General features: G+C 48.5%; 1 protein-coding gene across 2 annotated transcripts in view; it reads left to right on the forward strand.

Annotated features, from left to right (window-relative positions):
• Positions 1-23,986, forward strand: part of DNAAF5 (dynein axonemal assembly factor 5) — a 50,083-nt gene that overhangs the window by 16,614 nt on the left and 9,483 nt on the right. The window contains exons 5-10 of one of the 2 annotated variants that reach the window (XM_049905110.1): positions 1,382-1,614; positions 4,457-4,669; positions 10,173-10,316; positions 11,882-12,044; positions 20,169-20,316; positions 23,824-23,974. In XM_049905110.1, the coding sequence (XP_049761067.1) occupies positions 1,382-1,614; positions 4,457-4,669; positions 10,173-10,316; positions 11,882-12,044; positions 20,169-20,316; positions 23,824-23,974 (1,052 nt within the window). Of the gene's footprint in view, positions 1-1,381; positions 1,615-4,456; positions 4,670-10,172; positions 10,317-11,875; positions 12,045-20,168; positions 20,317-23,823; positions 23,975-23,986 lie in introns of both variants that reach the window. The other variant, XM_049905109.1, reaches the window with a different exon arrangement.

Genomic DNA, 23,986 nt, shown 5'->3' on the forward strand with positions numbered 1-23,986 from the left:
TGCAGATGCCAAATTCTCGTAAAAAGACCAGACCTAATGGGCAGACTGGGACTGGAGGGACCCAGGAGCTCATGGTCCCTAGACCTTGTGTTAGCCCAAGACAGGAACCATTTCCAAAGCTAACTCTTCAGACAGATTGGACTGGAATTAGGGGATGGAAAATGATACTGGTGAAGAACGAGCTTCTTGGATCAAGTGGACACATGAGACTGTGTTGGCATCTCCTGTCTGGAGGGGGGATGGGAGGGCAGAGGGGGCCAGGAGCTACCCGAGTGGACACGAGGAGAGAGAGCGGAGGGAAGGACTGTGCTGTTCCATTGGAGCGAGAGCAATTAGGAGTGTATGGCAAGGTGTATGTAAATTTTTGTATGAGAGACTGACCTGATCTGTAAACATTCACTTAAAGCACAATAAAAATTAATTTAAAAAATTAAAAAAAGAAGGTTTGCAGACAAGCACGTGAAAAGATGTTCAGTGTCCCGAGTCATTAGGGAGATGCCACTTCACCCTATTAAGAACAGTTTAAACGACTGACCTCACCAAGCGTTGGCAAGAACGTGGAGGAACTGAAATATAAAATGATGCAACCACTTTGGAAAATGGTTTGGCAGTGTCTTAAAAGTTAAACATACACCTACCATGTGACCCAGCCATCCCACTTGTAACGTTTTTACCCAAGAGAAAAGCAAGCACGTGTCCATACAAAGACTTACACACAAAAGTTCTTCGCAGCTTTATTTATAGCAGCCAAAAACGAAACCACCCAAGTACCCGTCAATAGGTGAATGGATAAACAAACCCTGGTGCCTCTGTACAATGGAGTATTATTCAGCAATAAAAAGGAAAGAAGTATTCATGCAACACAGATGAATCTCAGAATAATTACGCTGCATGAAAGAAGCCAGACGAAAAGACGAGTAAAAACTATACAACCCCGTTCATACTAAATTCCAGGTAATGCAGAGTGATCTCTGGTGGCAGAAAGCAGCTCAGTGGTTGCCTGGGGGTGAGGGCGGGAAAGGGCAGGAGGGAGGTGGCATTACAAAGGGGCACCATGAACCCTCTGGGAGTGACAGACATGTGCTCATGGGCTTGGTTGTGGGGGTGGGTTTGCAGGTGCGTCCACATGTCAGAGCTCATCCAGTTTTCAACACATGCAGCTTGTCGCGTGCCCCTTACACCTCAGCATAGCTGTAAAAAAATCGGATATTTCATGGTTTCATTTCTATCTTTAGAGCTGGTTTGAATTTTTAAGGTATCGAAACAGTAGGTGTATCTTGGATAAGGCGTACATAACAAACTACTTTCTATACAAATCATCAAGTTTTATTTCCGGATTTTAAGGTTTTTTTCTTTTTACTTATTTTTTTTTGACTTGCAGAGAGCCGCCCAGGCCTGGGCTGCCGGGAGCTCGTCTTCAGGAACCTCTCCAAGATCCTGCCAGGCCTCTGCCGGGACCTGGCTGACTGGGTGGTGGGCACCAGGGTCAAGGCCGCACAGCTGCTGGCTGTGTTGCTCCTGCATGCAGAGGACCATGCCACACAGCACCTAGAGCCTGTCCTCCGGGCCCTGCAGCACGCCTGTGCTGACGAGGAGACCGCCGTGGTCAGCAGCGTGAGTTGCGCTTTAAGTCATGTTTGCTAAGGTGTGACTCACACATAAATTCACCCTGTTCAGGTGTGCAGTGAATTGCTACACACATGCAGTCATGTCATCGGCACCACCATTAAGACCAGGAATATTTCTCACCCCCAAAATTTCCCTTGGGTCTTTTTGTATTCAACCCTCGGCAACCACTGATCTGTTATCTGTACCCATAAATAGTGATAGCATTTTCAAGGTTCCTCTCTGGGGAGTCCTAGTCACATCCACGTGTCACTTTTTTATGTAGACAGTGCTGTTGCGGTGACTTGTCGCTAGGGCCACACTCCTTAGAGTGACAGCAGCTCCCCAGATTCAGCAGGGGAACCAGACACTCTTTTGCTTATCCCACACACGAGGGGCCTGGAGGTGGCCCAGGGTGCTTGTACAGCATCACCTGCCCAGATCCGAGTGTCCAGGCCCTGACTGGCCCTGTCTCCATGCCCTTTCCTACCCCCGTCACACACACATGTATGAAGCGGGGGAACATCTTATCTGGTTCCTTTCCTTTGGTCAGCAGCTGATCTGAGCTAGAACAGTTAGACCCCGAGCTGGCAGGCGGTCCCTGCTGTGCAGACTCATGCTGCATCTGGATGGCGGTCGCCATCATTCCCTGCAGGACACAGTGGGCTGCAGGAGAGTGAGGGGGCCCACAGGAGTCAGGGCATGGCCACCCCATAGACCTGAGGTACCGTGTCCTGCTCCTTCTCACAATGATAGTGTAGAGAGGCGTGCTCACACTCACCCTGCCATGATAGCACAGGGGGCACGCTCACCCACCATGATAGCACAGGGGGCACACTCACCCACCATGATAGTGCATAGGGCACGCTCACCCACCATGATAGTGCAGAGGGGCACACTCATACTCACCATGATAGCACAGGGAGCACGCTCACCCACCACGACAGCTCAGGGGGGCACGCTCACCCACCACGACAGCTCAGGGGGGCACGCTCACCCACCACGACAGCTCAGGAAGGCACGCTAACCCACCACGACAGCTCGGGGGCACGCTCACCCACCCCGACAGCACGGGGGGGCACGCTAACCCACCACGACGGCTCAGGGGGGCACGCTCACCCACCACGACAGCTCGGGGGCACGCTCACCCACCACGACAGATCGGGGGCACGCTCACCCACCACGACAGCATGGGGGCGTGCTCACCCACCACGACAGCTCAGGGGGGCACACTCACCCAGCACGAGAGCTCGGGGGGCACGCTCACCCACCACGATGGCGCAGGCGGCACGCTCACCCACCACGACGGCGCAGGGGGCACCCTCACAGTCATTATGATAATGCACAAAAAATGGTGATACTCACACTCACCCAACCTGGAACACGTCCTGGGTGCCAGGTTGGAAAGTGACTGTAAAACTCTTACTTGGCAGTGAGCACCGGGATTTGAAGCTAGAATACTCTTTAATCAGAATCTTAACTGAAACTTTGCTAATTGATTGATTGATTGATTGATTTTTTTTACTCTTCTAAGTCATCGTTACTGATTTAAAGTAAATGGTTCAGGTCCATATCTCAAAAACAAGTCACTTTAAACCCGTTATTTACAGTGGTGATGAGCTGCTGCTTTTCGAAAACCACCACCAACTTAAAACTGTTGTGGACGACCCTTTTTTTTAGGAAATGCAGCATTAACTGAATTAGCTACTCTTTCTATGAGGTTTTTTTTTTTTTTAATAAGTCATTATCATCTCATATGGAACTTTTGAACTTCTGTTTTCCCCGCTGAAAAAGTTCATGTTACACAGTGATTTAATTTGATAGGTCCCAGTCTGATTTTACGAAGGATGAGACGATGAAGTGGTAATAAGCATCAAACAAATGTTCCGTTAAATTGACTGGGTTTAATGGAAATGTAAAAAGCTTTTAGCCACGTGGGCTAATTTTTGGAGAGAGGATACTTTCTAATGCCCAAGACATTCGCTCCACTGTGGACAACACCACAATTCCTAACACAGGGTCCCTGAGCACAGGGCTTTGCTGGGGTCCGTAGCTGGGTGTTAGGGCAGATCTGAACCTCCTGAAATTATGTACAAACTGTGGGCGTTTGAGTTTTTTTGTGGAAACAACCCATAGTTTCAGTTAGATTTTTCGGAGCATTTCACTAAAAAAATGACAAAAACCTTCATGCCAGGAGACTTCACAGTCACCAGTGGTTCTAAGCGTAATTCCCAACGGCCACTGCAGCTGTGATCTGAGTAAGCGCTTCCCCCGGCGCCTTACGCCAGCATCCCTAACCCTGGCGACCACTAACCTCTTCTCCATGTCTGTACTTCTGTCGTTGCGAGAATGCCATATCAATAAAATCATGTCTTTTCACTCAGCACAATGCCCTGGAGATCCATCCAGATTGTGTGCATCAGTAGCTTGCTCCTTTTTATTGCTGAGCAGCTCTCCATGGTGTGGCAGTACTACAGAGTGTCTAACCATTTATTAATAGACGGTTAGATCTCTGGTATCAGACAAGGGGGCAAGGTGAGAAACCCACTGGGACAGCCTCACTTGAGCTCGACCTGCTTGGCCGTACACATCAGCAACTTGTTAACGTTCTTCTCAGGGAAGTTCTGAGAGAGCGTGAGGACTTGTATGTTTTTCATAAGTGTTTTGAGCACACACCAGAAAACCTTTAGTGCAGACTGTTCCTGGCAGGTGGAAAGGCCTGGAAGGTGGTAGGCAGCAGGGTGTAGACAGGGGAGAGGAAGAAGCATAACTGGGCCACAGGGCGGGGGCCGTGGGGGACCGCCGGAGTGCTGAGAACAGCACCTCAGCCATCTCCGCTTTCCTTTCACAGTCCACTAAGTCGGCAGAGTTCATCGGAACCTTTGTCAACCCGGAAGTGTTTCTGAAGTTAATCTTGTCGCCATTGAAGAAGTCACCCTCTGCCTCCAGCCTGCTGGTCCTGGCCTCGGTCCTCCGGGGCTGCCCTCGAGAAGCCCTGCAGCCCCACCTGAAGGCCATTGCCACAGAGCTGGCCCAGGCCCACATCTGCCAGGCGTCCGAGAACGTAAGACTGGGGAGGGGGATCAAAAAAAATGCTATGAAGTTAAACAGTGATGTGATAGAGACAGGGTTCTCCCTGCTGTAGAGTGATTGATAATTCTCGATGAATCTCGGCACAAGAACCCACCCCTGCTAGGCCAGCTGTCACGAGATAGTGATGGTGGTGGGGCCGGGTGCACCCATCTGCTGTGAGGCCACGTGTATCCTGCTTCCTTCTGTCCTGTCCAGTGTAGGAGCCACCTGCCCCAGTTTGCCATTTAAGTTCAAATTAATTAAAATTTAGCTCTGCGATCATACTAACCACATTTCAGTTATTCAGTAGCCACATGAGAGTGCAGGTCTAGAACATTCCTTCACTGTAGAAGCCTTTCGAGCCGCACCCTACAGGCGAGATCAGGCCTAACAGTTCAGCATTGTCCGCAGGGTCACAGGTCAGCAGCAGGGTCGTGGTGGAGGCCCGTCTCCTCCCACGGGTGAGGCTGGCCATTGCCCACATCAGCCCTCAGCGTTCCAGTGCGGAAAGCACCTTTGACATCATTGCTACGAGATCATGCCTTGTCTGCTTCACTTGGCATTCTCACGGTGTGCTTCGGAGAAGCAGCCTGCTGATGCGGCACCAGCGTCGCAGTCTGTGTTAGCGATTAAAACTCTGTTTCATTTTAAATTGAGCCATAAATCCGTCACACCCAAAGCTGAAACAGCCTAGGTGGTGAGACTTAACTACTTGGAATAATTTATAATTGTTTTCTGTTGAAGAAAAAAATAATTGCTTTGTTTTTCTTTGGTCTTGATAAGCTTAAAGCCTGTAAGTTTATTCGATGGACTGTGGGCCCTCAGTGTGCCAGGAGACGCTGCTGTTGCACTAGCCTGATATTTTTGTTTGTTTTTAATTTTATTGTGATGAAATATATATAACGAAAGTTCTGCCATTTTAACCATTTTAAAGTATGTAATTCAGTGACATTAATTACTTTCACCATGTTGTACAGCCATCCAAAGCCAAAACCAAACCAGTTGCCGTTGAGTCAATTCCGACTCATAGCAACCCTGTAGGACAGAGTAGAACTGTCCCGTAGAGTTTCCAAGGAGCGCCTGGTGGATTCGAACTGCCCACCCTTTGGTTAGCAGCGGTAGTCCTTAACCATTATGCCACTAGGGTTTCCAACCGTCACCACAGTCTATTTCCAAAAGTTATTCATCCCCCCAAACAGAAACTCTGCGTCCATTAAACAATAACTTCCCGTTCCCCCATCTCCCCCCAAGCCCCTGGCAACCACTAATCTACTGCCTGCCTCTGTGATTTTCACCTGTTCTCCACGTTTCATATTAGATCCTACAGTATGTGTCCTTTTATGTCTGACTTATTTCAGTCAGTGTAATGTCTTCAGGGTTCATCCATGTTGTGCCATATATCAGGACTCCGTTTCTCTTTATGGTTAATACTCCATTGTATGTGTATTTCACATTGTGTTTATCCATCATCCGTTGACGGACACTTGGGTTGTTTCTACCTTTTGGGAGTTGTGAAAAGTGCTGCAGTGAACATTGGTGTCCAGTATGTGTTTGCATCCCTGCTTTCAAGTCTTTTGAGTACATACCCAGGGGTGGAATTGCTGAGTCACATGGTAGCTCTCATGGCGACTCCGTGTGTTACAGAGTAGAACTAAGCTCCATAGGGGTTTTCTTTGTTATAGTCTTTACGGAAGCAGATCGCCAGGCCTTTTTTCCGTGGCACTACAGAGTAGGTTCAAGCACCAAGCTTTAGTTAGTAGTTGAGCGTGAATCATTCGCACCACCTAGGGGAGTCAAAACTGGCTCCACAGCAGGTGGGTTGGATTTGGTTTTGGTTCTGGTAGTTCTGTGGTCAGCTTTTTAACACCAGCCTGATATGTTAAGGCCCATATTGTGGCTGTAAGACTGGACAAGAGTGAAGGGATTTTCTGTGAATGCAGGCCCCAGACTGGGTGCTGGGAAGTCCACTTTCCTGTGTATTTGTGGTGCTTTGTCCAGTCTCTGACTTTGTGAGCATGGGGTGCAGCGAGCAATTGTGTTTGTAACAAGTTTTAGGGAGCCTGTTTCAAACACAGACAGAGAGACCTAGACTGAGCTCTCAAGAAGGGCGTGGGGAAAGGCCGTCGACCTTGGTGTTTTCAACCCCATTTCAACTTGTTCAAAACTGACTTTTAACTTCATCATCGCGTCTACAGAAGTTCTGCATTTTTACTCACAAGTGGCTTTGACACTGATTTTGATTCTACCATGCAAATTTGCAAGTCAAATGCATTTTTTTTTTTCCTAGTGCGGTATAAGCTGAAACTTTGGAGAGGTGTTTAATAGTTAGCTTACGAACCTTAGAGCCAGGAAACCAGAATTTTGATATTTTGATATCTTAATGTTGGTCATAGATAGATTTAATTACCTAATCCATCAAGCTCAGGTTCTGTGTCTGGCTCCTCATCTTCCAGTTTTATCAGCTATAAATTCACTCGATGATTTTTTAAACATAGGAATACCTTTCCAACAACGTCAGATCCCCGCGGGCTTCTCTCCTTGAAGCCAGCGCTTCACCATTCCAGTGTACACGCCTTCTAACCCCTGACCAGGCCAAGAAGCCATCAGAGTAAAAGCCCAACACACTCTTGTACTCCTTTGTTGAGCAAGAAGAGGTGGGCACATTAAGATCTTTGTCAAAGGCATTTCTGTTTCCGAAGTGAACGTGCCCCTGTCTTCTTGTCTAGGGTGACACACGTGTGTTTGTGTAATGCCATTTAGGAAGTAGTTTATGATTCCTGCAATTGTTAACTCATTAAGCTGTAAGAAAAGGTGAAGAATGTCTTCCAAGGACGAACTGAGATTTGAGAAAATCAGATGTTAGGCAAGACACGGAAACTCGTGCAGACGTGCCTTCAGCTGAGGCTCCGAACTGAAACGCTTCTTTGTTGTCCATGAAAGTTACTTTCCCAGGTGTCCTGAGCTGAGTGTTGCACCTGGCGCTAAGCCGAGGGGAACCTGATCCTCTTCTTTGAAATGTGTTTGCTTAGTGACAGGTAACTGGAATATAGAAATTGTTTGATAACATAAGGCGAACTCAGCTATTCATGTATAACTAAAGGAAAACAGTGGTTCAGGGGTGTCTTTGCCATTTCTAAAATGTAAAAGTCTCTAGCACTTGATCTAGTGAATTAAAGTTTTTGCAATTTCAGATAACAGATTGTTTGTTTCAGAAGCAAAAAGTCTTGAGTATCATTTCCTGCTGGGTCTTTTTTTCTTTGTGTGTCGGGGGAAGAGGGGTAGATATTGAAAAATTTCTGATTGAGCTTCTCTTTGCCTGTAGAGGAATCTAGAAATGTTAAGGTCTTGTTATTTCCTCAAAGAAACATTGGCATATGCATAGTGACAGGGTGATGCTCACTTGGAAGGGACACCCACTCCATCAGTCCCAGTGCTTGGGCGTGCAATGACATAACACAGGAGAGGCTCATAGTGGCTTGCACCTTTTAAAAGTAAATTTATTTTTATTGTAATTTGGAAAAATGATGGCTCCTTCAGTATATATTATAGGTCTTTCTAGAAATTAGCTGAGATCATGTCCTCAAAAATCAATCAACCCAGATCTAAAAGAAATGGGCTGCGGGAAAACTAAGGGTTGGATAAAAACGCAAACCCATGACTTCTCCCAGGAGTTGGAACACCAAGTCCTCACAGCTGGCTCTGCCAGGGAGGGTCCTTGTGGTTTGGGGTCCCTGTCGGGGAATGTGGGGCCTTCTCCTCCGTGACCCAGTATGAATGTTTAGTTCAGACTTCCGTAGTTTCCGTCTCTGTGGATGAGGTGTGGGATTTTGGGACTGATGCCACTTTCTCGTTGTTGTTGTTGTTGTGCGTCAATTCCAACTAACAGTGACCCCATGTGACAGAGTAGAGCTGTCCCATAGGGTTTCCTAGGCTGTAGTCTTTACAGGAGCAGATCACCAGGTCTTTCTCCTACAGAGCCACTGGGTGGGTCCAAACTACTGACTTTTTGGTTGCTGCTGAGCGCTTAACCATTGCATCATCTGGGCTCCTTGTTGTAGCTTTAGAACCGTTCGTTGTCTCGCCAAAGAATCGCCAAAGTCCTGTGAACTCACCTCCCCATTACTAAAGACATTTAAACATGTGCCTCCAATGTGTCTGTTTACTTACCATATTTGTAAATCACATACATGACCACTCTCCCGCCTTGTTCTACACCTTAGGAAACGCACATATAAAATCGGTGAGTTAGAGGACGTGATAGGAAGTAAATTTAAGTAAATGTTCTAGTAAATTTTTCTTCCATGCCCTACACGCAGCCCCCGCTGTCAGCCCCATTTTGTAGTTGATAAGGCTGAGCAGTCGGACCACACCACCACTGCCAGCCGCCCCCTGCTCAGCTCCAGCTCATGACGCCACCGTGTGTGGCAGAGTAGAACTGCGTTCCATAGGGTTTTCAGTGGCAGAATTTTTGGAAATAGATTGCCAGGTCTTTCTTCTAAGGCACCCCTCTGTGAACTCAAACCCCCAGCCTTTTGGTCAGCAGCCAAGCATGTTCACTGTTTGTACCACCCAGGCACTCCCAACAGTTGGACAAACAGAACCATTTTGGTGGCAGAGCTGAGGCACCCATTGTTGCCCTCCCCCCACCAATTAGGAAGCACGTTTTAAACTGCAGAATTTTATTTATTTTTGTTAAAACTTAATGTCACAGAAATATTCAAAAATTCACAAGAGTAGAGAGAATAGCAGAGTGAACCCCCGGGTACCCATCACGAGCTTCAACTCAGATCAACGCTTTTGAGCTCTTGTTTTATCTATCTTGCTCCACTTTTTCTTTTTTTGGTAATAACATTTTATTATGTTTTTGGTGAAGGTTTACACAGTGAATTAGGTCCCCATTTGACAATTTCTATACAGATTCTTCGGTGACATTAGTTACATTTTTCACGACATTTTTGTTATTTTCATTCTGGTGGTTTCATTTCCAGTACTCTAGTTTCCCAGCCTCCTTATCTTCTCATCTTTGCTTTAGAGTAATTGGTGACCTTTTGGTTTCATATAGATGGTTTTTTAAGCTCCACTTTTTTTTTATGCATGTTTTTGACTTCGTGTGTGTGCAGGGTGGGGAGCTGGGGTGCTTTAAAGCAAATCCAAGTGATGTCATTTCTCTTATAAATACTGAAGTCTCCATCTTTAAAAGGTAGGACTTTTTTTTTTTTTTTTAACATAACTGAAATACCAGTAAGCATTTAACAAAGGTGACATTAATTCCTTAACACCCGATCCCTGCTCAGTTTCCCCCTGTTGCCTCCCTGTTCATGGTTGATGGTCCGAGTCAGCATCCAGGCACTCCCTGCGTTCAGCTGCTTTATGTTTCTAGTCTGCAGTGTGGGCAGTGGAAATACAGCATCATGGGGTCTGTGGTCTGACCCCTTGTGCGTGCAGAAGTGGGGGCCCACAGAGAGCGCTGACTCTGCCTCTTGTCCCCTCTGCAGAAGCGTTACCTGGAGCACCTGCTGCTCTGCGTGCAAACCCTGATCACCGCGTGTCGGGAGGACTGCTCTGCATGCAGCCTGCAGCTCATGCAAGTGCTGGTGGCCATCCTGGCTGCCTCCGGCGCCGCAGACCTGGATGAGAAGGTGAGACGGGTTGGCAGTGCGTCTCCTTGGCTGCTTGGCCTGACGGCGAGGCGGTTGAGCCTCTGAGTGTAGCGTGCCTATCCCTGTAAATCATCACTCTTGGTTTCCCAACCTCTGGCACGCCTGCTGAAGCTCACGGGGGGGGATGAAAGAGTTTAGATGTTTGATGAGTCAATCTGATGTGGCCTGGGGGGGTGCACAAACTCTTAGACTCCGTCCAGCTGCTGATTCGTTTTATATCACAGAGTTGAGACAACTATTTAATCCTGGAGTCTACTGCAAAAGAAGCAAACAAAGAAACAAGACCAGCGTAAGCCTTAAGTCTGTGCCTTTAAGTGTAATTTACCAGGAGCTAGCGCTTGGGGCTGACAGTCTGGGGGGAAATCTTACCGTAATTTCCCTGTCTTTACTGTTGTAGCCTGGTTTTACAAGATTATTTCTGTCCCGTTGGTGCTCTGTTTATGCTTCAACATCTTCTAACCTGAGGTTCCCTCTGGGCTCCTAGGACCATCCAGAGCTGGGGCTTCCTCACCTGTTTTCTGGAACTCAGAGCAGGGCCTTCTTTCTGGTTCTCTTTCTTGTCAAGTCCCCACCAGCCCTCTCTGTAACCTGACCATCCGTGTCAAGAGGGACGGGGGAGGCATTTCTGTGAGATGTCTGAAGTCTGCCGTGCCCCCCATGGGACTTTCCCTGAAGGAATCTCACTTCTCCCTCCCTTCTCAGAGCCTGTTTAAACTTTTTTTTACTTCTCTCTTTAAGAATATCCATTCCAAAGGGCATCTGTCTTGGGAGACAGCTCGTTACTGGTAGGGCCATAAATACAGCCAGTGCTGGAAACATGTGGAGCCTGGGGCTGTGGAGAAGGAAGCTGAGCGGCCGGCAGATGACAGACCACTCTGCAGGGCTGACCCCAGCCACCGGGAAAGTCACCGCAGGGCCTCTCAAGTGCTTCTGAATATTGTCAAACCCTGAGGGGAAGGGCACAGATGCCTCTAGCAGAAAGTGAAGGGCCGCTGTAGCACTGAGTCATCCGACCCTTTGTTCCCCGTTCACACACAGCCTCCTTGTGGCTTCCCCTGGAGGTCAGTGGGAGGCAAGGGGACTCCGGGTGCCTGTGAACGGGGTTAAACTGTGCAGTCTGACTCTCCAGAGCACTGGTCACTCTCTTGCTTCCCTGGATGACCCTGCTAGCACCCTGGTTCTCTTCTGTCTGCATAGTGGGGTACAGAAGCAGCTTCAGGGGCAGCTCCTTGGTAGGAGTTTTGGTGCTCTTCCACAAGGTACTGCAGTCTGGATTCACATAAAACCAGAGGACTGGCAGCTGAGTTTTTAAGTGGACACACACTTGTCTTTCTGCTTTGTCGTTTGTTGTATGAGGGGCGTGGGCACATGTGAATTAGAGTTTCGGCTCTGCAGTCAGTGCTCAGAGTGCCCCCAGTGGTGCCCCCTGCCCACAGCAGTGCCCTCTCTAACATCCACATTGAGTGGGTGGTCCTGAGCCCCTACTGACATGCATGGGTCTGCAGTCAGGGACTCTGAGCCCTCCACTTTCCCCCAAGGTGCAGGAGACAGTGGGCTCGCTGGCCGTGGCAGAGGGCTCTCATGGGCCCCAGGACGTCTACCAGAAGCACATGGGTGCACTGATGGAGTGGGTGACGGCCTCGCATGGTGACTGGACCGTGTACTCCGCGGAGCTCGCGCAGTTTGGTGTGCTCATCACTCAGGCAGGTAGGCTGGCAACGGCCACAGGTCACCAGCATGTGCTGTCCCTGCTGGCCAGGCGCTCCAGGTACTGGTGTGTGGGAGGACATGGCATCTTCATCACAGGCATCGATAGGGAATACTGAGCTGTCACTACCTGAGACAAACAAAAAAAACAGTTGCCGCCGAGTCAGCTTTGACTCATGGAGACCCTAGGTGTGTCAGAGAATAAATGTGCTCCGTAGGGTTTTCATGGGCTGATCTTTTGGAAGTAGATTGCCAGGCCTTTCTCCTGAGGTGCCTCTGGGTGGACTCAAACTTCCAGCGTTTCAGTTAGCAGCCAAGCACGTAACCATTTGCACCACTCAGACACTCCGTAACTGAGGTGTGTTTAAAAAGCAAAAGTTACTGTAACTCTTGCTATGCCAAAGCAGTGACAAGCATTTAAGGAACAGAAAGTGTCAGAACCATCACATTGATGACGTCATATAAAGCAGCTCTCTGAAGTCTGGCCAAGCGCACATCCTCATATTAAACCTTGAAGATGTGATTTTTCATGGCCTTTTCTGTAGTCTGTACTCTCCAAACACATCTAAACGTTGCTACGGAACGTAGCGTGTCCAGCCATGCTAGGTGTGACTGTGGAGTGCTCTTATGACCCGGGCCCTCTGGCTCTTCGCTGCATTTACCCATCTTCCACCAGCCTCCAAACCCACGCATGGCCCTGAAGTGCATGTGCTGCTTTATAACGCTTTGCCTTCAGCTGTAGAGCACCTGCTTCAAAACTTTAGTGAGGTTTTCATGAAAGAAATTACCGTGATCGGTTACATATGCCCTGTGCTTTCTAGGGCGTGCTATAAATTTGTCAAGCAGGTTAATTCTTTTTTGTTGCTTTAAAGAGGCAGCTTTATTATCATAGAGATTGTCAATTTCTTTCAGAGACACATCATATTTTTTACAGAAGGTTTTCTCAACCTTGACGTTATTTATGTGTTGGGCCAGATAATTGTTTATTTTTCGAGGCTGTCTCGTGCCTTGTAGGATTTTAGTAACTGTAAAAATGGTGCAGCAGAGGTGACTGACCTCCTCTAACTTCACAAAGGGGAGGAGAATCAAGATCACCAGCCCAAGGCTGATAACCTATGAGGCTGAGGTCAGACATGCCTCCTCTCTCCACCATCTTTACCAATTCTGACACCAACCGTCCCTCCCACGGCGCTCTCTGCTTCCCTGCTGGGTTCTATAACTCATTGAAATGGCCACACAGAACTCACAGACAATAATCACGATTATGGGGTTTATTAGGGAAGTTACAGGTTACAATTCAAGTTCACGTACACTCAGGATACAGTTCTTTGATTTGGACAGCCTCTTTTCAGCGATACCCGCAGGCAGACCTCTCTCTGGCCCCTCGGCCTCTGCCCTGCTCTGGCAAGTGTTACAAAGCTCTTTTAGCTCTGCTGATAAGTGCCCAGAGGCACCCCACTCCACCAGTAAGCCTCAGCCTGAAGGTGCTCAGCTTTCTTGCTCTGCGGGCCAGGCAGTCTTCTAACGGTCTCCTGGTTCTGCTGCCACCATTACTCTGCCACTGCATCTCACCGCCTTCAGTATTAAAGCTCTCTCTCTCTCTGTCTTTCTCTCGGTCTCCTGGTTCCAGGAGCTTCTCAGTGCAGGGATCCCAGGTCCAAAAGACATGCACCATTCCTGACTCTTCTTTCTTGGTGGTGGTGAGACCCTCTCCTCCTGTCTCTGGGGTGGCTCATTTTAAGCCCAGCAAGATGGGAAAAGTGACCAATCCCTTTGCCAGGGTTCCATATACTTATTTGCATGGTTCCACCCAGTCATTATGGGTGAGTCACAAAGACCGGGGCTAGAAGGGCCATATTAAACAATTCATGGCGCTGCAGCAGCATCCCTGGACTCTGACTGCTAGATGGCCAGTATCCTCCCACCCCCAGGTGTTGACTCAGAATAACTCCAGACATTATGGAATGTCCCTTCGTGGACAAAATCAACCTGGCTGAGAACCTGAATTAAAACTATATATATATATATATATATATATATATATTTGCTTAAAGGACACATCCCAAAAAAATAATGTCGAAAAAAAATTACATATAGAACGCTATGTGACCCACAGTGCCAGTTATGTAAATTAAAGAAATACAGAATATTTCTGGTATAATAAAGGAGGCCTGAACCCCGGTAACAGGTTATTTGGATACTTGGCATATATTGTTCTTTCCATCCCAAGTCTCTTTAAATCCTCTTCAAACATAAATCCCACAGTACCCCCGGTTACAGAGTCGAAGAAGACACAGCAAAGTCACTCCTCTCACAGAGTTTGCTGTGCAGAGGTCCTGGAGACAGAAGATACATGAAAATACACTGTCAGATGAGGACTGGGACATAGAGAACAGTGAAGCTGGATGAGGGGTGCACACAGCTCCACCACCGCAAGGAACATGCTCCATCCTTACATCTACATGTCCTTCAAATATTTTTTCAGTTTTGTCATTGGCAGACAACTTGTTAATACAGCAACTCGATAAATAAATGAAGATACTTTATCTACTTAGAAATCAAGGTTGCTAGAGAACATTAAAAATCCTTGCTGAGGGGCGGGGGCCTGGAGACCATGGTTTCAGGGGAACTTCTTGGTCAATTGGCATAACAAAGTTTATTATGAAAATGTTCTGCATCCCACTTTGGTGAGTGGTGTCTGGGGTCTAAAAAGCTGATGAGCGGCCATCTAAGATGCATCAATTGGTCTCAACCCCCCTGGAGCAAAGGAAAATGAAGAACACCAAAGACAGAAGGAAAATATGAGCCCAAGAGAAAGAAAGGACCACATAAACCAGAGACTCCATCAGCCTGAGACTAGAAGAACTAGATGGTGCCCAGCTACCACCAATCACTGCCCTGACAGGGAACACAACAGAGAACCCCTGATGGAGCAGGAGAAAAGTGGGATGCAGACCTCAAATTCTAGTAAAAAGACCAGGCTTAATGGTCTGAGACCGGAGGAAGCCCAGAGGTCATGGCCCCCAGAATCTATGTTAACCCAAAACTGAAACCGTTCCTGAAGCCAGCTCTTCAGACAAAGATTAGACTGGACTGTAAGACATAAAATGATACTGGCAAGGAGTGTGCTTCTTAGCTCAAGTAGACACATGAGACTATGTGGACAGTCCCTGTCTGGAAGCGAGATGAGAAGGCAGAGGGGGACAGGAACTGGTTGAATGGACACGAGGAATATAGGGTAGAGAGAAGGAGTGTGCTGTCACATTGTAGGGAGAGCAACTAGGGTCACATAACGATGTGTGTATAAGTTTTTGTATGAGAAGCTGACTTGAATTGTAAACTTTCACTTAAAGCACAATGGAAAAAAAAAAAAGTCCTTGCTGAGAATGTTAAACTTATTTATTCAAGGAGGACAATAACTGTTAAGTACAAAGAGTCCCCAGGTGGGACTTTCAAAAATATAACTCTTATTTTGAAGTTTTCCACTAGCCACTTGGGGAACTTGAGACAAGTCATTCCTTAATTCTTTCTTCATTTGAATTTAAAAAATTCTGTGTCCTCTAAGCTTCAGACTTCACAGGACTTCTTCCTCCTGCCTGCTTACCCCTCCCTGGCTGCACCAAGTGCTGTCACTGTGCTCTTGGTTTGAAGGACACTGCTGCGTCCTTTCTGTGTATCACATGAGCAGTCCTCGTTGGACAATACCGAGGACTGTGGAGTGGTTCACCTTGGCAACCCAGGGAAAACTCCATAACTGTTCTTTGTCAGTTGTGTGCAAAACTGTGTTTCCAAATTAGAATAGCACTAATGATTGCCAGCTTATTAAGTATCTGGTGCCAGACACTGTTCGAGCTGTGGCACGAACAGCAGCGCATCACAGCCTCGTAGCTATCCCATCTGGCAGGAACCAGCAGCCTCATTTTGTAGATGAGAAAACTGAGGGCACAGAGAGATTCAGTGACTCATCCAGGTCACACAGGTGGTAGACTGAAGCCTGAGCAGGCAGCCACTTCAGAGCTGCCCCTTGTCCCCTCAGGAAGGCCCATCATATTCATAAGAGTTTCACAAGCCACGTGACCCTAGCTCTACCCTGTAGACCAGGAAGCTGGGCAAGCAGGCCCTCGAGACCAGCCTCACACAGACGAGCGGCAGCTGAGGTAGCTCCCCTAAGACTCGGGATTCCTACTTGCAGTTGTTAAAGGTAGTTCGTGTGGTGTTGGCATAACTTGATGGGCAACTTGGGAAACACCTTTATTTGGGCCTACGTCTCATATCACTCAACAAAGCAGGAAGGTGTTGGCAACATGATGCTGAGCCTTGAGAGCTGGTTATAAAACTGATTCATGATCCTGGCCGTGTGTTCCCACAGCCGCTTCCATGTGTGTGTATGTGGGTGCATGTGTGTAAAAACCTCAAAGGGGAGGTACACACGATATTTCCAGTACAGTGTCCTGGGAGCATGCATGGCTTTTGCCTTCCAATTTATTCTCTGGTTTTCTGTATTTTCCAAGTTTTCTATAATGAGCTGTACTATAATAAGCAGAGAAAACGAAAGTATTAAAATAATTTCTTAACTAGGTAATTTTTAATTCCTTATTTACAAAATTTCTGCAGCAAGATAACCTTTTAAATTTGATTATAAAATATTTCCAACATACGGAAAGGAATGACTTCCTAAACTTTGGAAAGACGGAGGGGAAAACTACAAAGGCAGGAAGTAGATTCGGCTTTGTAGATGTTAGAAACCAAAGGGAAGGAGACTTAGGAAAATTCAAAGTAAATACAGCAGTGCTGAGATCTTCGTCGTATGAAGATGAAAGCTTTAGCGCCTCAACAAATAGACAAAAAATCTCACCTGTAGAAACAGGAGTAAATACAACTAGTAAATAAACAGAATAGGAAATATCCAGCCTTTCTAATAATAAAAAAGTAGAATTTAAAACCGTGGGTACGATTTTTTCATCTCCAAATTAAGCCAAAAAATAAGTCTGTCATCAGTGTGATCAAGCTAGAAGCTGGACATTGCTGGCAGCACTTTAAGTGAGCACAGTTCTTTTGGAAAGCAATTTGACATTATGTTTCTGGAATTATTAATGCATTCCTACCCTTTTACCCAGCAATTAAATTTATGGGAATGTATCCTAAGGAAATAATCCTAATTATGGAGCAAGCTGTATGCCCAGAACTGTTCAACAGGGCATTATTTAGTAGCAGAACTTGGAAGTGGTCCAAATATCAAACAGGAAGTTAGATACATAATGACATTCCCATACAAGTAATGCCCCAGCAACCACTAAAAACAATGATCTTAATCCTTGATAGCAACCTAGAAAATGCGCGGTGTAATGCGAAACGAAAAAAGAAAACTGAAGGCAGAATTGTACATATGTTACAAGTATGAAAGATAGTACTGGGGAGGGACAAAGGTGGGGATCCTGGGGTTGAGTTTTGGGTTGGGGGGTTTTACATCCTTCACACCCAGTAGCCACTTCAGAAGCCACAGCATTGAGCGCCTGAGCTGGCAACACTGACAGTGGTGGCAGGGAGGGGGATTCAGCCCTATGGGTTCAGTGGGGTGCATTTAGCAGGATGGGGCCCAAGATGCCGGGCCTCCAGAAAGCTCAGACGCCAGGACGTGTCTGTGAGGGAGACATGGTTTGTGTCAGCGTGGGGAAGGCAAGCCAGGAAGGAGCCTTTGGGTGGTGGGAAGACTCCGACTTCTCTGTCCACACTTGCTTCAATACCAGCGCTCCCCGCACGATGCCTGCCTCCCATAAACAGGGAGGCCCCCTCCTAGGGCTTTGTGAGCCATGGGGAGCTCGTGTTACCATTTGTGGAAACCATTCCTGGTCCTCTTGTCTTTTGTCTTTGTGCTTCTCTGAGCTTCACAGATGACCCTGTTGGTTGAGTCTCTGATGGAAGGAACTGCCCAGGCTCTCAGCAGCAGGGGCCCAGTTCCTCTTGACCCCCAGGCCAGTCCCTTTCATGAGCTGAGATGGCAGCATGGCTCCGTGGGCTCAGGAGTAGCACGCAAGCTGATGTCTCCACGTCCTCACGGCAGGGACTCCAGGAATCAGTTGTGTGTCCATCCCATAGCAGGGCACGGCCATGGCATACCTAACCACCCCTGGTCTTCACCCTTATCTTCAAAAAATTCTAAACTTGAACTTGTCTGTGGAAAATGTTTCACTGTACATGTTTCAGTTTGAAAGATGATCCTAGAAAGACAAAAACATGATTCTCAGAATGTCAGGTTTCTACCCAACTTAGACAGTGGTAGCCAAAGACTGCTTCCCAGTGCTCTGTTAGCTCCAAACCAGCTTGGTATTTGGTGTCGTTTAACATATTTCAAGTGATTAATTAAGAAAGAAAAAAAGACTGACTATATTGGCAACAGCCCCTTCTTTGGTCTTCCTTCAAAACCTAGTTGTGTCGGTAATGTCCCCGCCCCCTCCCTCACCCCACGCCCTGTGAGGGGAGCCCACGCGTGAGGGAGGAAGCAGCCCTGGGAAGTATCGGTGCACAGCCTTGCATGTATCCTCTAATTTCCTGAGAGGCTTTTACTTCCTCCAGTTTAGATGCTGAGTGTTTAAGCCCTTTACCTGCAGTCACTGGTCTTCCGCTGGCTGCCTTCCCTCTGAGGAGGTGCAAAGGTTTAAGCTTTGGGTTCCTTACAGAAAGGTTGGAGGTTCAAGTCCACCCCCAAGTGCCTCAGAAGAAAGGCCTGGTGATCTAATTCCAGAATCCCAGCCACTGAAAACCCCGTGGGGCACAGTTCTACCGCGACATACGTGGGGTCGCCACGAGTCAGTTGACTTGACAGGAACTCGTTTTTATGCCGTAAGATAATGATAAACACCCTACATCCTTTATTCTTTATTCTCTTTATTTTTCTAGGGACTGTTCGATTGACACAGACTTTAAATATGAACAGTGACTTTTGGCGCCAAGTCTGTGAAGAACGGCTGGTGAGGCGTTCAGGTGGAGCCAGGTCCTTGCGGCAGGGCGCCCTGGCTGCCGCTGACCCTCGCGCCTTCCGCCTGTTCCTGTGTTTTCTCTGTTTTCCTTTGTGAATGAAACTCCTCAAACAGTCCTGGGAGGCTGGTTTTCTGGAACGCCCTCACCCTCTTCCCCCGATTGAGAAGTTTATAGACATTTATCTTTTGTGCAACGTTGAAAGAAAACACATCACGAAGGGCCTGAGCCAACACTCGCACTCACATGCTCGTCAGCTCTGGTGGCTCCTGGTTGCACTACTGTGGTGCGGCTCTTCTTGTTTTTTGTTGTTTTTTCTTTCCCTCCCTGGGCCTCACTTTTCTCTGCAGGAATCTGACTCTGGTGCCTCGAGACCCTGTGTCTTAAGGAGGAAAGGTCTAAGTCACTTTGCCTATTCCCTAGCTTATACAGAATTAGGCAAACATGTCACCAAACTAAGCTGGTTTGTGTGGCCCACCTTGGTTCTACAATATAAAGTCTTGCTTGCTGCCCAGGAGCAAGTGGGAGGTGTTGGGCGGCCAGTGTCCTGTGGACCACGTTCAGGTCTTACACCAGAGACTCACTTCATTCCAGTGAGTTTTCAGAGAGGACCCACCATCGCCTGCGTTTACAGCCTCGTTACAGCATGGAGAAATCGCATCCATTTTTTGACTAACATTAAGCTTGAGAAAGGATGGTGGCTTCAAAGGTCAGGGGCAAAGCTTAAACAACTTACATATTTTGAATAATTGGTTTTGATCGATATTTGAAATGTGGCTTGACTTTTTTTTTCTACTTTGATTTTCCTAAGAATGTGGGCAAGTAGAACGTTCACGTGGTGAACAGTAAGAGTGCCTGGAGGTGGGTTCAAGTTTTCTCAGTTGCTTTTCTTTGACCGCCTCCTCAGTGATCCAGAAAGGGGGATCATGATGTGAAAGGCTGGCCACAGATAGTGCACGCTCTGCCGGGGCCCCCTCTCCCAGGGCCTGATTGCTCCTCACGTGTTGGTGGTGGAAACATACCTCTCCTGCCTCTGTAGGTCTGTCTGTAGGTGACACGTTCACCCGAGACCCTTCAGGTGTAGACATCCTGCGAGGAGCCACTGTGACTCGGCCCAGGGGACCCCCATCACCCGTGTTTGTTTTCCAGGCCCCGCCGTGGGAGAGGCCCTTCAGTACCTGATCCCTACCCTCAGGAGCTGCCTGCAGCCCACCAGGGACCCCCAGATGCGCCTGAAGCTTTTCTCCCTCCTGTCGAAAGTACTGCTGAGAGCCAGGGAGACGGTGGACTCGAAAGGGTAGGTGTGGCCTCTGCCTCGTTTGACCACTCAGCGAACTCAACTGGAGAGCCCCCACCCAGTCCTCCAGGGCCGAGGTGGGGCTGTGAGGGATGGTTGGTGGTCTTCTCAGAGGCCAGCTGGGCAAACAGTCGCCCCAACAGTGAGTGCTGTCCCCTGTGGTGATTGCACTGCAATTAAGATGGCCAGAGAGGCACTAAATCAAAGTCATCTTGGTGGGTCATTAAAATTCCACTGAGTGAAAAAGTTTCAGGGGACATTAACTATGAATGGTTTATATATTAGCTGGGCTCCATTTTCAAAGCCTGTTGGTACCTTTCAAAGCTAACAAAGAATTGATTGAATCGCTACTAATGGCTGGGGTGTTAAAAATACCCTTCTGTTGTCTAGAAGAGTTTGTAGGTAGCATAAGAACAGAACACTGAGGGCCTCCACGTCATAGCTTTGAAGTGACCGAACCAGGGGAAGGGGCCAACAGTTCTGGTGTGTGTGCTGACGAGTCTAGGGACCTGGGGTGCAGCCCTGTGCCCCCCAAGGCTGTGCATCCTGGGGAGTCCCCCAACAGCAGCTCCAGGACACATGAGCAGATCCCACAACAGGATGTTAGAAGGATCTGGAGCCACTGTGGAGACAGTGCCCTGGGTGGTCCTGACTGCACGGCCACTCTAGGGACCTGGTATTTTTCTGTTAAATCAGCAAAGCACTTAGAGTAAGTCTCCATCCCCTGGCCTTCAGGTCCCTTCCTGATCTTTATCCCCTGGCCTTGTCCTGACCTCTCTTCACCAGTGGGTCCCATCCTGACCTCCATCCCCCGAGCCCATGGGTCACATCCTGACCTCCATCCCCCCAGCCCGTGGGTCCCATCCTGACCTCCATCCCCTCAGCCCGTGGGTCCCAGCCTGACCTCCATTCCCCCAGCCTGTGGGTCCCAGCCTGACCTCCAACCCCCCAGCTCGTGGGTCCCAGCCTGACCTCCTACCCCCTGGGTCCCAGCCTGACCTCCATCCCCCCAGCCCCTGGGTCCCATCACAACCATCAGTCTCTTCTGTGGCCCAGCAGAAGGGCATGCTGTGAGCTGAGTGGGCTCCAAGAAAGCCAACCCATCAAGAAAGGAGCGCTTCTTTGTGAGTGACATGTTGAAAGGCTTCAAATAGAAACAGTCTGGTCACTCAAACGTTCACTCTGACTGTAATGTGATTGTTGGCAAAAGCTTTGGGGCTTAGGAGAAACCATAGAAAGACGAGCATGGCACCTGGGCAGCCACCTCTCAGAAGCAGGCGTTTATGTCAGCGACGCACCCTTGGTGCCAGGAGGGTCCTCAGGACCGAGACTGTGCTGACAGCACCCATGTTCTCTGGCCCCTTATCCCGCGCTCAGCCGCACTTCTGCTGGGAACGGTAAAACATTAGAACTCCTACCTGAGAACAGAGTTAGCCCCGTGAAATTCCAATTTCAGGTTAGGGGTAAGTTCCAAAGAAAATGGCACTAAAGGTTTCTCATAGAAAGGAATTGGTATCAGGAGAAGTGAGTTGCTCAAATTACTACTGTTTTAGTAAAATTTTTAGCTACGTTCACAGACAAGAAAGATGGTGAAAAAAGGATCCATGTATTGGAACCATTCCCAAAGCCAACTCTTCAAACAGGGATTGGACTGGACTATAAGACAGAAAGTGATACTGGTGAGGAGTGAGCTTCTTGGCTCAAGTAGACACACGAGACTGTGGGTGGCTCCTGTCTGGAGGGGAGACAAGAAGGCAGAGGGAGACAGGAGCTGGTTGAATGGTCACAGGGAATACAGGGTGGAGAGGAGGAGTGTGCTCTCTCCGTAGGGGGAGAGCAGCTAGGAGTACACAGCAAGGTATGTGTATAAGTTTTTCTGAGAGACTGACTTGATTTGTAAACTTTCACTTAAAGCACAATTAAAAAAAAAAAAAGATCTATGTGGTATTGAATTTTAGGATTCCAAAATGGTAGAATCATAAAATGGATCATTGACTCTGTTGAGATAGAAATGACTGGAAGAGCCCCATTGCTGGCACCATCTGTCCAGAATATATTCTTTCATCTGTCAACGGGCAATTATTGAGCACTTAGCTGCATTTGGGAGCCACATTATGGGAGGCAGGAGGGAGAACGGGAGTACCAGAGCGGCCAGCTTTTGGAGCTGGGTTACCATTTTGGATGCACAGATAGTCAGAAAGGTTCCCAAGGAACAGCTCGTGAGAGTGGGGGCTCCTTAGTTTGAGGCGTATCCACCGTAAGGCGATGCCCTGTTAAGCCCTCCCCGGTCCAGTTGTCGCTGAGTCAGCCTGACTCGTGGCAACCCCACATGTGTCACAGTAGAACTGTGCTCCGTTGGGTTTGCAATGGCAGATTTTTCAGAAGTAGATCACCAGGTCTTTGTTCTGAGGCACCTCCGGGTAGGCTTGAACCGACAGCCTTTCAGTAAGCAGCCAGGTGTGTTAACTGTTTGTGCCCCCCAGGGAGTCCTGAGCCCCCTTAAGTGGGTAATTATACCCTTTATAAGTAAGAAGCCTTGCGTGCCACCCCCTGCATCCGGTCCCTCTGCTGGGCCTCCTTCCCAGGCCCTGCCAGCCAAGCTGCCACGTCAGTGGTGGGCTTCCCTCCCCGCCAAGGCTGCCCTGTTTTCTGTGGTCATGCAGTGAGGGGTGCCTCCACATGCCCGCCTTTCTCCTTACCAGCCATCTGCTGTTGCCAGACCCCCTTGGAGGGGCTGGGAAGACCTGGAGTGCCAGAGTCATCTGCAGTTGGCATTGGTTCGAGGACTGGGAAATCAAAACAATTTTTATTTAAAAATCACTCTTCAGTAAAGGTGATATGAGCAGTTTTAATAAACAGCTCACCAGTTTGGTCTGGTCTCTTTGACGGAGCAGGGTCCACCCCCCGCCAAGGGAAGTTTTATAGGAGCTGGTTTGGGTCTCCTTGAACCAGGGTCCTCTGGACAGGGGTACACCGGTGCACACAGGGAACCGAGTGTTTGAAAGTAGCATGCTTCTCTTATGCCCCCCACATTTTAGGGGTTCAGGTCAGCAGGTTCTGGTTCACTAGGTGCTTAATCTGGCCCCTTCGGACGGCCCCTCCTGGCCAGTACCCCAGGCAGGGGGCTGCCAGCCCATGGGCTCTCTGGGCACTTCAGTGGACCACCCTGGAGACAGAGACGCAGGGTTTAGGCCATTCCAGACATCCTTCTTTTAAATCTCTGTGCAGGCAATGACAGCTCCTTGCTTAAAGAGAAAAGCACGCTGGGAAACTCAACTGGATCCACGTGCATCGCCCTGACTCAGTGTGCTCTCTTACCTTCACTGGGAGCGCAGGGTCTCCATCCACAGCCCTCCGTCCAGGGAGCAGAGGGCTCTGGCTCTGGTGCTAGTGTCCAGCTTTACTTCCACTTGTTCTTTGTCTGACCATCCCAGCACACAGATCACCCCGGATGAGGTTCTGTCAGAGGCTGCAGCCTTCTCACTGCTCCCTGTGCTCTGGCTGCAGGCAGTTCCACAGCCATTTCAAGACACTGGTGACAGACATCCTGGTCCCCAACCTGCAGTGGCATGCTGGAAGGACTGCTGCAGCCGTCCGCACAGCTGCTGTGTCTTGCCTCTGGGCGCTCATCAGCTCCGGGACCCCATCCACCGACCAGGTATGGGGCGCC

Source organism: Elephas maximus, chromosome 12, assembly GCF_024166365.1.
Source record: "Elephas maximus indicus isolate mEleMax1 chromosome 12, mEleMax1 primary haplotype, whole genome shotgun sequence".
NCBI classification, from domain to species: Eukaryota; Metazoa; Chordata; class Mammalia; order Proboscidea; family Elephantidae; genus Elephas; species Elephas maximus.